Here is a 13145-nt window from a genome sequence, read left to right on the forward strand (position 1 = left end):
ACCCGCCAGGCCGCGCCGCTCAGTGCGCAGGCGCACGCGGGGACGCCGGCGGCGACAGCGGGGGAGCGTGCGCGTGCGCGCCTCGCAAAAGGCCGCCTGCGCCTGCGTATTGCGTCCTTGAGACCGAGCGTGCCAACGTCTGTGTGCCTACTCCACGCGCGCGCCGGTACGTGCCTTGCGACGTCCCGGCGCCCAGACAAAGAGCCGGCCCCGCCCCCACGCCCAAACCCTGGGGGAACCCGGACAAAAGACCGGAGCGGGGCCCCGCCTCCAAACAGGCCACGCCCCTGACCCGCCTCCAGCCTCAACTTGGAACCCAGTGCCGGCTCCGCCCCCGCCTGGGATCCCGGAAAGCTCGGAACCGGACCCCGCCCCTCTCCTAGTCCAAAACACCTGGGCGTGGCTCTGCCCGCCCTCGCCCTCCCAAGTGGGCCGTAGTCAGCTACACTTGGTAGTGGCCGGTGTCTGGGGCTCCTTGCCCTAAAAGGGTCTCGGTTTACCTCCAACCCCCGCCCGCTCATGTCTCCCCCCGCCCCTCCGGGACACCAAGGACGCCACCCACCCCACCCCCCACCCCCCGGGCTCCACGGCCAGCTAGCACAGGAAACAGAGAGGGGGAGGGAGACCCACAGGCCGGGGTCAGTGCGTGGCCCCCTCCTCCCCCTCCCCTTCTCTTCCTCCGCCCTGTCCTTCTTCCTCTTTCCCCCTTCTCCCTTCCTTTCTCCCCTTCTTCCCCTCCCCCTCCCCCTTTCTCCTCCCCTCCCCCTCACAGGATGACCAGCAGCCCCTCTCCCTGCATGAGCCACCCCACTGCATCCCCCACTTCCCCTCATTCTCTCCCCTGATGTCCCCCCTTCCCTGTTACCCGCTGCCTCCCCAGGAGCTCATGCCAGGGAGTCTGGCCTTGGAGAGAAGCTCTCCCACTCCGGAGAGGCCCCCAAGCTAGGACCATCCCTGGGGATCCGCTGGGGTGCCTCAAGAGCCTTGGCTATTGGCCCCGCCGCGATGGCTGCCGTGCCTGGGGGGGGGGGGTCCCAGAGAGCAGAAGCCCCAAAGCCCCAGGCTGTGGAAGGCAGGCCGCCCCTCCCCCCCACTGGGCCTTCAGGACCAAACAGGTCCCTCCTGGGGCGCCAAAGCCTCTGTGCCGTCTTCCAAGAGCCACCAGCTCACCACCCCCGTCCAGCCTCGGCGCCCAGCCCCAGCCCAGCTCCTCTCCTCATCCCCCGTCGCCCTCTCCCAGTCCCGGGTCTCGGGCCTTCTCAATCCCGACTGCCCTCCGGGGCTACCGACGGTCTCCCGATGGCTCCTGCTTTGGCTCCCCCTCGGCGGCTCCGGTAACCAGCGTGGCCTCTCGCGCCCTTCTCGGGCTTCGGCGGGGCTGCGCTCGTGCCTCCCACCCCAGGATTTCAAGCCAATGGACGCCATCTCCTCTGGGCTGGCAAGCTCTGCGTGGTGGCTGGCAGCCACTTGTGGCCTGGAGCCGCACGTCGGGGTTCAGGAGGGCATTTGTCTCGGGAGCGCCCCGGTGTCCCCCCTCCGTCCCTGCTCAGTGGGACAGGCTCAGGGTGGCCCTTGGCGGTGCCTTGGCTCATCTCTGACTCCGTCTGTCCCTAACTAAACTCCTGACCCCCCAATGGCCTCCTCCTCTCCTACCTCCCCCGCCAGCCCACTTAGTCATTAGGAGGAGTTTGGCCAGCCTCAGTCTCCCTCTCTGCTTCCTCCCTCCAGCGCTCCCATTTCTGCTCTTGGGACAAGAGGATCAAGCCTCTCGGCTCGCCCGTGGCCTGGCCCTCTCTGGGCCCCCTGGGCAGTCTGGCGGAGGCCGGCTCGACGCTCAAGCCTCTCCGGTGGCTTCTCGGTCCCCGCGGGCCTCTCTTCGCCCTCTGGCCGCGCAGCAGCCCTGGCAGGAGCTCTGGGGCGAAGGCTTGGCGCCCAGCCAACGGGCCGCGTGACAAGGATGGCCCGCCCGCCCCGGGGCTCGTCAGCTCGTGTTCTTGGTCGGGCCCGCCTTCGCCAGTGGACGTCGGCGCTTGGGACGGCAAACCCGGCATTTCTTCAGAAGGCGCCTCATGGCGCGTGGGAGGGAGGGCTGCCGACCGTTGTGTGCCCGTTTGCTTGGAGTTCCCCAAGTCCGTACGGCGAAGGGTCTGAGGCACGACTAGAATACAGGACTCCAAGGCCACTCGTCCGTCCAATGTCCCCACTCCTTTCCTGACGTCGATTGGGAGCATTCAAATCCCACCCCTTCGAATCAAAACGTGTGCGTCCCAGGTCTGGGCCCTCAGTGCGAGGGGCAGCTGAGATGCCCCGAGAAAGGAAGGCTGAGGCATTCCCAAGGAGGAGGCCAGACGCTCCAGTAGAAAACAGGCCCTGTTTAATCATCCACTGGAAGACCCCAGGCACAAAGGGCATTACGCGTACTGTACAGCTTCGCTTCTTGGGCTGGAACCCAGGGCCAGGACAGGGGAGGGCATGGGGCGAGGAAGGGTGCCAGCAGGACCGCTGGCCTGTGCCTGGGCCCCGAGGGCCTGGCGAGGGGGAGAGCACAGTCAGCACGACCAGGCCCGGGCCCAGCAAGCATGTTGGAGCTTGAGGGGACTCTTCAGAGTCTAAGGCTGGCTGGGGAGGAGCCTGGTGCCCCTTAGGGCTGCGAGGCATCCCATTCCCCGGAGAGGGGATAGGAGGAGCCCAGCCACTGGGATGGGAGAAATGCTGAGAGGCAAGGGGGTGGATGGAGGGGAGGTCAGGCAGGCACCCTGGGACATTCCCCCCAAGTTTGGGAAGTGGAAGGCAGCTTCTGTGACCTTCCAGAGCATCCCCCTGGGGACGTGTTGGCAAACCTATGGCCCAGGTGCCAGAGGGGCTGCTCCCTCCCACCCGGGGTAAGTCAGGGGCTCACATGCAGCACGAGGATGCCCTTTGGGCACTCGGTCTCTAAAAGGTTCACCATCACTGATCTAGGGACAGCAGAGAGCCCAGCGTCCCAGGAAGGGGGGAAGTGAGTGCTGAAGATCCAAAGGGAGCCCTCCCTTCATAGGAGTCCCCCGGCAGAGAGCACTGACCAACTGGGGATTTTAAAGGATAAGGCAGGACCGTGTCAGAGGGGACGGGCCAGGGGTGATGGTGTGGGCCACAACCAGCATGGCCCGGAGTCTCTGCTCCCAAACCTGTGGGCTCTCAGGCTATGGGACTCCACAGATCTGGATAGAAGACCAGTGGGCAGCCAGCTGCCTCCAGGGGAGGCCATGGGGGAGCCTGAGCCCAGCCAGCTCACCCTGAGGCCTTCACTCCATCCCTGAATAAATAGAGCTGATAGTTTCAGGATCATCCCCATGGGAGGCCAGCCCCCAAAGACGGTCTGGGCGAAGGGTCAAGGCACGGCGTGGGGCCTTCGAGGCCAGTGGCAGCAGACCACCGCCTAGAAGAAAGCGTTGGAGGGAAGGGGGGCACGTCCGGCACAGCCGAAGAAGTCCTGGCCAATGAGGCGCGGGAAACCCTCCAGGACCCTCACCTTCACCGGGTCAAACTTCCAGTACTGGCGACCACGGAGGAAGTAGGCATAACCTGGAGGGAAGGGTCGGTGAGAGGAGGGGCACTCGGCAGCTCCGGGCTCTTGGCAGTCTGAGCTCCAGAGGGGCCCAACAGCTGGGCCCAGCATGCACCAGAAGCCCGATTATGCCCGGCCCTGGCCCCCACACACCTTGGCTGTCTTGGAAGGCGGCGCCGATCTCGGAAGGCACTCCCCGCCAGTCGCTGGCCCTTCTGGGCGACGGGCTGTCGACACGCCGCACATCAGCACGGAAGCGCCAGTAACTGCCCCCGTGGAACAAGTAGATTTTGCTCCTCCCTGTGCCCCACACCAGCGCCGCGTGGATGGCTGAGCTTGGCAAGCCCAGGTCAGAGAGCGGCGCAGGGCCCAGCACACGCTTCTCCCCTGCATAGACCCAGTACTGAGAGCCTGGGGAGAGGCACCAGAGAGGAAACATTCAGGAAGGGGGTCCAGCAGGGATGGGAGGGGCCGCGGGCATCACCCTAAGGCCAGACAGACCCCCAGACAACCCCTCTGCCCTCCCCATATGGTCTCCAGTCCTCACATGTGTCCATGAAGGGGACCCCAGGCAGCCCCAGCCTCCCACTGCTCTCCTGGTTGGGGTCTCACCCTCCCTCCCGGGGTGCCAGCAGCAGCTCCCAGAGCTCCAGGGCCAGCCTCTCCGGATGGGCCAAGCACAGTTGGGCCTGCACCCACCCACACTGCCCCCTCCCTTCCTTGTCTCTGCATTGGGGGTGCCAGCGGCGGAGGAGGAGGGTGGGCTCTGGGCCTCTTTCCATTGGCCACCACGAGGAGGCAGAGCCTCACCCTGGAAAAACCAGATGTCGCCCCGTGGATCCTCGAAGGCGGCGTCAAGGCCCTCAGGCAGGCCCTGCCAGTGGCGGGACGCCAGGGCCGGGTAGCCGGGCTGCAGCCGGCCAGCCCGGAGCCTCCAGACGAAGGCAGCCTTGAAGAAGAAGAGCTCTCCGCGGATGGCGGCGGCGGCGTCGAAGTCCGTGGCGCAGGCGTCGGGCCGCAGGGGGAGGGAGGGAGGTGTGTGCGGGCTCACCTCCAGGGAGATCTCATTGGCGTGCGCGGCGGCGGGCCGGGGGCGCCCGTACAGGTGCTGGATGCCCCGCCGGTCGTCGGCGCTCAGGCTCAGCGGGTAGCGGAAGGTGTAGAAGGGCGACATGAGCGCCTTGGCCTCGGTGGAGTGCTGGAGGCCCAGCGCGTGGCCGAACTCGTGGGCAGCCACCTGCAGCAAGTCCGTGCCTGGGGATGGACAGAACAGGCCCAGGGCTGGCGAAGCCCCCGCCAGGCCCGGCCCGGCCCCGCCCCCGCCCCCCCACGCCCAGCCCTCATACCCAGGTCGCTCCCGGCGGTCCAGGTCTCGTCGTAGTCGAAGTGGACGTCTCCCTGGCGGTGGGTCTTGGGGAAGAAGGCGTGAGCCAGGACGCCTCCGGGGCCATCGAATGGCAGGTTGTCTCCGTGCCAGTACCTGGGGAGAGGCTGAGGTGAGAAGGCCAGCCGGGCGTTTCTTTTCCTCCTCTCTGTAGACGACAAAAGATTAGAACCCAGACCTGGGCAACACGCACCCTCTGCACCGAGAAAGGAAAAGGTAGAGGGGAGGGGAGGCCTGGGAATCTGGGGCTAAGTGACTTGCCCAGGGTCACGCAGCAAGGCCTCCCAATCCCAGGCCCGGGAGACGGGCAGAAGGGGGACTTCCTGGGTTCCGGCCCACCCTGGGAATAGGACCTGGGACAGGTCTCTAGTCCTGTGAGAGCACAGTGCCCACCCTGGAGCTGGGATTGTGACTAGCTCAGGATCCCCTGGTCCCCCTCCCTCTCAGGGGCCACTTCTGGCCTGGAACCCAGGTGTCCTGGCCTGCCTTGGGGGTCTCGAGCCAGCAAGTGGGCCCACCTGGTGAAATCGATCATGATGTCTGCCCGGCCTGCCCGCACCTCGGTGAAGGTGAGTGGGGTCACCTTGCTCCACACCCGGAGGGCCTCAGCCATCATCTCCTGGACCTGCTCCTTGACCAGCTGCCAGGGGAACCGGAGGATTCTGGGTGACATAGGAAAAAATGTCAGGGTGGGGCCATGAGAGATTTCCCCCACCAAATCCAACCACAGCCACGAAGAGGGAGGGCAAACCCAGCAGCCTTTGGGCCAAGAGCTCATCTCGTTGGGACATCACAAGCTTCAGGGTTCCAATTTTACAACTGGGGAAACTGAGGCAATGCTTAACTGACTTGCCTAGGATCACTCAGCTACACAGTGTCTGAGTCTGGGTTGGAGCCCAGGGTCCCCCAGCTGCCTTGGGCAGGCTCCCCAAGGACTTTCCGTAGGGCCCTCCCAGCTCTCCAAAGCAGGATGGAAGGGGCCACCCAGGACTGCTTCCTCTGAGCCAGTGTCTCCCTACCTGTAGGTGAGATTGAGCTTCTCCCAGCGCCCCCCGGACAGCACGAAGCGCTTCTGCCGGTTTTGAAGGTTCAGGCTAAGAGGCAAAGTAGGCACCCCGCAGCGGGGGCGGCCCTGGGCTGTGGCCATCTGAGGGGCAGCTGGCTCAGGAAGGGCTGCCTGGGAAGTTGCTGCTGCCTGGGGACCAGCCTGGAGCCAGTGTCCATCCTGCCCAGAAAGCAGAGAGGCCTCAGAGACCTAGCAACCCCCCTTCTCAATTGGGCTCTGACTGCCAGGCCAAACCCTGCCCCCCTAGCTCGGACCCTTTCCCCTTTCCCCTCAGGCCCTTCAAGTTCCAGGGCTCAGCCCAGGCTCCAGGGAGGGACGTAAGCCAGGAGCAGGGGGGTGGGGAGATGCTCTCTGACACCTGGCACAGAATGTTGGAAGGAGCTGCCCATCAGTCAGCGGAGGAAAGACTGGCCAGGGAGACAGAAAGGGCAGGCAGGCACCTTCCCTGAGGCTCATCCCAGAAGAGCTCAGAGCTGTCACTGCATCCTACCAGGGGCAAGTGAGCAGGTAAGGGCTGGAGCCAGGGATTCCTCCCTCCTGAAACATTGTAAATCCTCCTTCCTGGCTTGCTGCATTGATAATAAATGGTGGCCACAGTGGTGAAGCCCAAGAGAAGAGATACAAGTGCTTGCTCATTTTATGGTCTTTTAAGAATCTGAGGCTGGGGGCTCGGAGCTAATATTTAGTCAGAAAGATGTCGCCATCTTAATAACCAACAAGAAAACTTGGAAAACTGCTCCTGGATGACCTTAGAACATGACAGGTTGAAGATAAATGCAGTTTGCCCTAACACTCTACCTGGCAGAGGTGGGAGTCCCAAGATACAAGGAAAGGGAGGGAGGAGGTGGGCTCCTCTCACTGAAGCCCAATGACCTCTTGTCAGCAGTGTTGTGGAGGGGGTCCCTGGGAAGTGTGATAAAGGATGAACGGTTTGTAAAAACTGAGAGGTGCCACCCTCAATGAGTGATTGACAGGAGCCTGTGACTGGGCGTCCCGTGGGGGGGAAGATTCCAGGCCCAACAGGCTTCATCTGTCTCCTGGAAGGACCTGAGTTGGAGGCTTGGAAGCGAGGTTGTGGCTTTCTCCTGAGACCAGCAGCAGAAAAGGAATCTTTTGAACCTGGCTGCTGGCTGCTGGCAGCTGTGAGGCAAGAAGATTGAAGAGGGACTGAAGATCCCGGCCCGCTTGACTGGACTTCTGGTGTGAGACTTGGCTATTGGGGATTTACTGCTTAGCTTAATGAGCGAGTTGGCCACACCAGGGTCCCCTGGACCTGGACCAGGATTCCAGCCTCCCTGGCATGGCCCCTAGCCTGCTCTCTCCTGCCTTGGGGTCCCCCCTAAAGCAGGGAGGCCAGGCAGGCAGGATCCAGGAAGCCTGGGTTCAAGTCACAGTTTAGAGTCTGCTGGGCCCTGGCCACGCTGGCTCCCCACACCCAGAAGGGAGGCCCTGCAGTGAGCATGAGCATGTCTATACCCACCCAACCAAGGAGGCGCACATATGGCTTGCTGCAGGACCTCTGGGGGCTAATTCCCCTCCTGTGCTCTGCCGCTCTGGCATGAAGTTGGTGGCCCCCCTCCCGTCGCCAGAGGGTTTCTTGAGGTTACTGGCCACCAGTATGTTGGGCACGGCCCCTCTCTGGGCTCCGTGAAGAGCCCTCTGGCAGGCTCCCGGGGCTGGGCACACACAGGGGCACCAGGTAGAGGCCTGCTCCCTGACACCCCACCGTGCCCCACCAGTCACCAGCCTCAGGCACTCCCTCTGCTTGAAGGCTTGCTGGGGAGGAAGAGGAGGGGAGAGAGAAGGAAGAAGAGAAAGGAGAGCAAGAGGAGGAAGGAGAGGAGCCAGCAGCTGCTCCGGGGGGAGGGGCGCCCAGGGCAGCGGGACGGCGGGGCGGGGCGCTCCCGGCCAAGATGGGCCGCAGGAAGGCGCCCCCCCCCCCCTCACGTCTCTGCCGGGCCCAGGCCGGGCCTCACCTCCTGAGTTGGCGGCAGCGGCCGAGCCAGGACCGGGCAGGGGAGCCTGAGCAGCAGCAGCAGCAGCAGCAGCTGGAGTGGGAGCCCGAGGGGGCGGAGGCCCTGAGCCGATGCTGGGGCCATTCCGGGGCGGGCGGGCCGGACTGCTCGCGCCATTTATAGGCTCAGGCCGGCCCGCCCCGCCCTGCTCCGGGCCTGCCCCCTCGCCAGCACCCTGCCGCCTTTTGTTCTCCCTGGTCGACCCCAGGGCCAGCGGAGGGGGTAGTCACGTGGCCCCCCAGGGGATGCCCCTGTCTTCCGGCCCACTCCCAGGCTCCCCTCCGCAGAGGAGGAAACTGAGGCAAACTGGGACAAGTGGGGGGGTAGGCGGGTCCCCACTCCAGGCCCTCCCACAGCGTCCCCCAGCCGCCTTCCTGAGATCCCAGTTTCTGTTTCTGTGGGGGAGGGGGCACTACAGGACAGCCACTTGCACAGGCATCTGCAGCTGGGCTAGGCTGGGGAGAGCAAAGCCCGCCCTGGAATCGCCCGTGCTTCCAGCTTCCTGGAAGGTGTGCCAAGCGGGCCCAGTGCGGGGGCTCGAGGAGAGTGAGCAGAAGCCACCAGGGTGGAGCCTGCCCCCCCCCACTAGGCTCCCCCCTGAGAGCAGAGCCGTGCTGGGCTTCCCTCGGGGCCATTGTGGAGGGATTCACTGGTCCCCAGGGCCCTGGGAGGTGGCCACACCCCATGGGTGCCTCCAGCATGTCCCTAGACCTGCAGGGCCGGGGGCCTGGAAGCAGCGGGAGGAAGGGCAGCTCCAGGGTCCTGCCCTGTCTCCCATCTCTCCATGGAGAGGACACAGGGATGCATTCTGTAGAAATCTGCTTATGAACACCTATCTGCAGGCCTGCCCCCAGGCACAGCTTTCCTGCCAGCTCTTCCTACTGGCCTGCCCTGTCAGTACTCGTCTGGAGAGGGCCAACCACGCTCTGGACTGGGCTGGACCCAACTGGCAATCCGGGGAGGAAGCTGAAAATGAATGGTTGGATGATAGTCGGGTGAAAGGGTGTGGTCGCCAATGTTCACAAATCCAGGTCTGTCTAAATACAGGAAACAATAACAAAGGGGAATGGGAGGGGCTAGAGAAGTTAGCTATCCTCTCTCAAGCAGGAGGACCAGTAGTGAGTAACCACCGGCCAACTCCAACAGGGAAGCTAGTCTCTCCAAAAACTAGGAAAGGAGTCAGCCTTTCACTCACCCAAGGAAGTAGTCCAGGAGTCAGAGTCCAAGTTGAAGCCGAGCTCCAAGCCACTATCTCCAGCAAAGCTCCCTCAAAGACTCTCCCCTGTCAGAAGACTATCATCTCCAGCAGGCAGTCTCTTCAGACTATCTTCTCAAAGACCACCCTCTCTGAGGGAGTTTGGGCTTGCTTTCATGGTGACATCTTGTCTCCTCCCCTCTCCACAGTTTCCAAATTGTCTAGCACTGCCCAGGGGGATGTGTCTGTGGGATCACTGACTTTTTAACTTTTGAAAGTCAATTTCTCATTAAAAAGGCTCCGTTTCCTGATTGAACAGCTTCTGAGACTGTGAACTCTTCTGTTCTTAAAGGAATTCACAAGTTTTTACAGGTTGTTTTTTTTTTTTAAGTATAGGAACTGCCAGCAGCTCCTATATAATGAACCTGTGGGTGGTGACCTGAGAAGGAAATTGGAGGCTAGAGGAATATGGATGTGAGATAGATAAGGCAGTCAGAGGAAGAGACGCAGGAGTAAAGACTCAGAGACCACAAGTTAAAACACATGGGGAGTCGCGAGCTCAGTAATTACCTCTCTAGAAAGAGAAAGCAAGTGGAGAAATTATAAGTATGAGAAGCAAGAGAACATGCGTGGAGTCGAGAACTCCGGGACATCCCCCATGAGCCAGACTGCCAAGAGATTAATGGGAGATGTGCGGGGCAGCTGCACTGCATAAATCATTAAGACATGAGGAACATTATAGGCAAGACCAAAATCAAGATTGTAAGAGGCAAGGAAGAGAACAAGGGCTGTGAGAGCAAGAGGTGTAAGAGAAGAGGAGGCTCGCACACGTTCCCCAGTTTTTATTGGAGAATTTAGGAATGTCACGTGGGAGGTGATTAATGAATACGTGACATGATATAGGGTTTGACATTGGTAGCATTGACGATGACGGAATCAAATAGGAGATCAATCCAACCTATGCTTTGTAAATAAATGTAGTCCAAGCCAGGACATTGTGGCTGTCAACGCCCAGCCCAGGAATTTGCTTGTCTTTTGCCCTAGTGGTTTGGACTATCCCTTTCCATACAATAAACATTAAGTGATCTGACCATGTGTCTGGTAAATGAATATATAGGATACAATATCAACACATCAATCATACTTCCAAGATGCTAACATGCCTGGTATGCTACCAAAAAAAGGGAGTGGAATTCTCCAAGTATCTCACTGGCTTCTTAGTACTAAGTAGGTGTGAATTCACTAAGTGGTTTGTGAGCTCCTCCACCTAGTTCAAGCTTGTGTTGATTCAATCAAAAGGTAGACTAACACAATCTAGTGAGGTACTTAAGTTAGTGTTAACTCATGTAAGGGGCAAATTTGGGGTTGGACTGAATATATCTTAAATATAAAAATAAAATCTTAAATCTTAGAGGAGGCCTCGTGGCTGAGGTCTCTGAACTCCCCTTGGCTCAGATTAGGCCGAAGAAATCTTATACCCCTTTCTCTCTCTTCTTCTTCTTAATTCTTTCCCTCTATATTAATTAAACCACCATAAAATTCCCAAACTGACTTGAGTATTTTTATTGGGATTGAATTAGTCCCTGGTGACCATTAGTATAATATATCAGTAAATAACCCCAAATTTTACCCCTTACACTACATTCCTGGTTGTTAGAATTCTAAAGACTAAGCAGGGTGGAGTAAAACTAAAATTCACACTTAGGATAGACAATAGAGTAAAGAATTCTCTTTCACACCAGTCAGAGCTTGTAAGCAAGCAATGAGGACTCCTAGAAAGTTACCCCTCCTGACTCTGCCCTTCAAGTCCTCCAGAAGAACTCTGAGGGAACTGAAGAAGAGCAGTTCTCTGGGAGTCTGACTTGCCCTAGATGGGCAGCTGGGACAATCCTACCAGAACATGAAGCCCATTAGGACAGTCCTCCTTGGGCCTGAAGCACTTTTTGGTCCCATCAGCAACCAACCAGCTGCATTACCAAAAGTCAGTTGGTCCAAATTGTTTCTTCCAGTGATAGTCAATAAACACTTATCAAGCACCTACTGTGTGCCAAGGATTGTGCTAGGTCCTGGGGATACAGAAAAAGGGAAGAGACACCATGGCATGGAGGAAAAAAGTAAGCTAATAAATGTAGACCCACAGAGTCTATACAGGATCAATGGGAAATAATGGAAAAAAGGGAAGATATGGAATGAGAGGGAAGGAGGCAGGCTGTAGGAGGCAGGCTTAGAGGAAGCTGAGGAAGAAGGTCAGAAGTCAGAGTGGAGGAGGGAGGCATGGAGGATGGCCAGAGAAAATTCCTGTTGTGGAACAACCTGGAGGCAGCATCACTGGAAAAAAGAGTACCAGGAGGGCAGGAGAGTGCAAGGAAACTGGAAAACCTACATAGGAGGGGGCTGGGCTATGAAAGGCTTTGAATGCCAGGCAAAGGATTTTGTATTTGATCCTGGAGCAACAAGGGGTTAGGGGTTATCTCCAGTGTTGAGATTTTTGCTTCAGGAAAATCACTTTAGGGGCTGGAGGATGGAGAAGCAGAGAGAGACTGGAAGCATGAAGACCCCACCACCACCATGCTATTTCTATAGCCTAAGCATGAGGGATCAAGGGGCCTGCACTAAGGCAAGAGCAGTGTCAGAAGAGAGAAAAGGGAATCCCAGCAAATACTGCAGAGGTGATCTTGGATCTGGATGGTCCAGGATGCTGCCTAGGCTGGCGGCTCTGCTTGGGTTCCACCTCCACACTAGGTAGCCCCTTGGCGTTGTTCAGTTGCATCTGACCTTTGGGCCCCAGCAGGGGGTTTCTTGGCAGAGGTCAGCCATTTCCTTCTCCAGCGAATTTCCCAGATGGGAAAACTGAGGCCAACAGTGTGAAATGATGTGCCCAGGATCACGTGGCTAAGAAGTAGCTGAGGCAGGGTTTGAACTCAGGAAGCTGGCCTTCTTGCCTTTGGGCTTGGTGCTTGATCCCCTACCTCACCTCACTCAGCCTTTTTGGCTTCCTTGTGTTTGGGGGTTTTGTTTTTTTAATTTACATTTATTTAGAATAGTTTTCTATGGTTACATGATTCATGAGCCTCCCCTCCCCGCCAACTCCCAAAGCTGCCAAGCAGTTCCACTGGGTTATCCATGTATTTGAACCTGTATTTGCATTAGGGTGATCATTTAGAGGGGGGGGGGGCTTTCACTGTCCCTCCGAGCAGAGTGCTGGAGGGCGGGACTATAAAAAAACTAGGCACAGATCTGTATGGCCTGCCTGGGATGGGCCTGTCCCACCTTCACCGCCCCCACTAAGGGGCAGCAGCAGACACAGGTGGAACCCCTCCCCCAGCTCACCATTGCTGCGGCGCCTCGTTCTCCTTCAGACACTTTCAGAACAAGGCGCTGCACGGGAGCACCAATGAGGGAGGAGCCCCTTCCGGAGGTGCGCGGGGCCCCTGATTTGGAGGCTGCATCGCCAGCTTCTGCTCCCACAGTTCTTCCTCTGGATGTGGATGGGCATGTCTTTCCCATGAGCCCTGGGGTGGGGTTGGGCTGGGCCACCCAAGTCCGTGCTGTGGGCTGGTGCTACGATGTATGGGCTCTGCACCTCTCCCGGAGGCCGTCCCGCAGCGTGCTCGGCCGGTTCGCTGCCCCGCAAACAGCCGGGAGGGAGTGTTCTCGGGCGGCTCTCCGGGGTCCAAGCCGGCAGGGCTCAGGCAGGCTCGGCCCACTTCGCCACGCCCCCTGCGGCCTCCCGCGCAGGGGCTCAGGCCTAGCTCTTCTCCCAGCCCCGGAGGGCAGCGGACTCTCAGAGAGCGGCCACAGCCAATGGCCGGCGGAGAGGCGAGACCGGGCATGCGCGGCGCGCCCGCCAGGTGGCGCCGCCCTCCCTCCCGAGCTCGTCCCGCCCCGCCCCGCCCCGCCCCGCCCTTCCGAGCGAGAGCCGGACCGCCACTGAGCGC

The 13145-nt window shown here is 59.9% G+C and overlaps 2 protein-coding genes across 3 annotated transcripts; one reads left to right on the top strand and one right to left on the bottom strand.

Annotated features, from left to right (window-relative positions):
- Positions 1 to 2357: 2357 nt before the first annotated feature.
- On the bottom strand, positions 2358 to 13086 carry MMP11 (matrix metallopeptidase 11). Of its 2 annotated transcripts, none has more exons than XM_007506010.2 (7): positions 12538 to 13086; positions 5951 to 6156; positions 5450 to 5593; positions 4894 to 5027; positions 4358 to 4801; positions 3701 to 3958; positions 2358 to 3564 (listed from the first exon to the last, which is right to left on the bottom strand). In XM_007506010.2, exons 1-7 carry the CDS (start codon positions 12712 to 12714, stop codon positions 3419 to 3421), a joined length of 1509 nt encoding a protein of 502 aa, XP_007506072.1. In that variant the 5' UTR covers positions 12715 to 13086; the 3' UTR covers positions 2358 to 3418. The 2 variants fall into 2 exon arrangements, with proteins under 2 accessions (XP_007506072.1, XP_007506073.2); XM_007506011.3 differs by lacking the exon at positions 12538 to 13086 and adding an exon at positions 7974 to 8129.
- LOC103099073 (uncharacterized) lies at positions 8084 to 9288 on the top strand. Its single transcript, XM_007506014.3, has 2 exons — positions 8084 to 9043; positions 9159 to 9288. Exons 1-2 carry the CDS (start codon positions 8084 to 8086, stop codon positions 9165 to 9167), a joined length of 969 nt encoding a protein of 322 aa, XP_007506076.2. The 3' UTR covers positions 9168 to 9288.
- Positions 13087 to 13145: the final 59 nt, after the last annotated feature.

This window comes from Monodelphis domestica, chromosome 3, assembly GCF_027887165.1.
Source record: "Monodelphis domestica isolate mMonDom1 chromosome 3, mMonDom1.pri, whole genome shotgun sequence".
NCBI classification, from domain to species: domain Eukaryota; kingdom Metazoa; phylum Chordata; class Mammalia; order Didelphimorphia; family Didelphidae; genus Monodelphis; species Monodelphis domestica.

Bases quoted from the DNA above. Each gene is read 5' to 3' on its own strand.
- MMP11 (XM_007506010.2), bottom strand. From the start codon at position 12,714: ATGGGAAAGACATGCCCATCCACATCCAGAGGAAGAACTGTGGGAGCA. The intron at 5,028-5,449 runs GTGGGCCCACTT...GCCTCTCCCCAG, and splicing joins ATCATGATCGATTTCACCAG to GTACTGGCACGGAGACAACC. The intron at 3,959-4,357 runs GTGAGGCTCTGC...GCCTCTCCCCAG, and splicing joins CGACATCTGGTTTTTCCAGG to GCTCTCAGTACTGGGTCTAT.
- LOC103099073 (XM_007506014.3), top strand. From the start codon at position 8,084: ATGCTGGGGCCATTCCGGGGCGGGCGGGCCGGACTGCTCGCGCCATTT.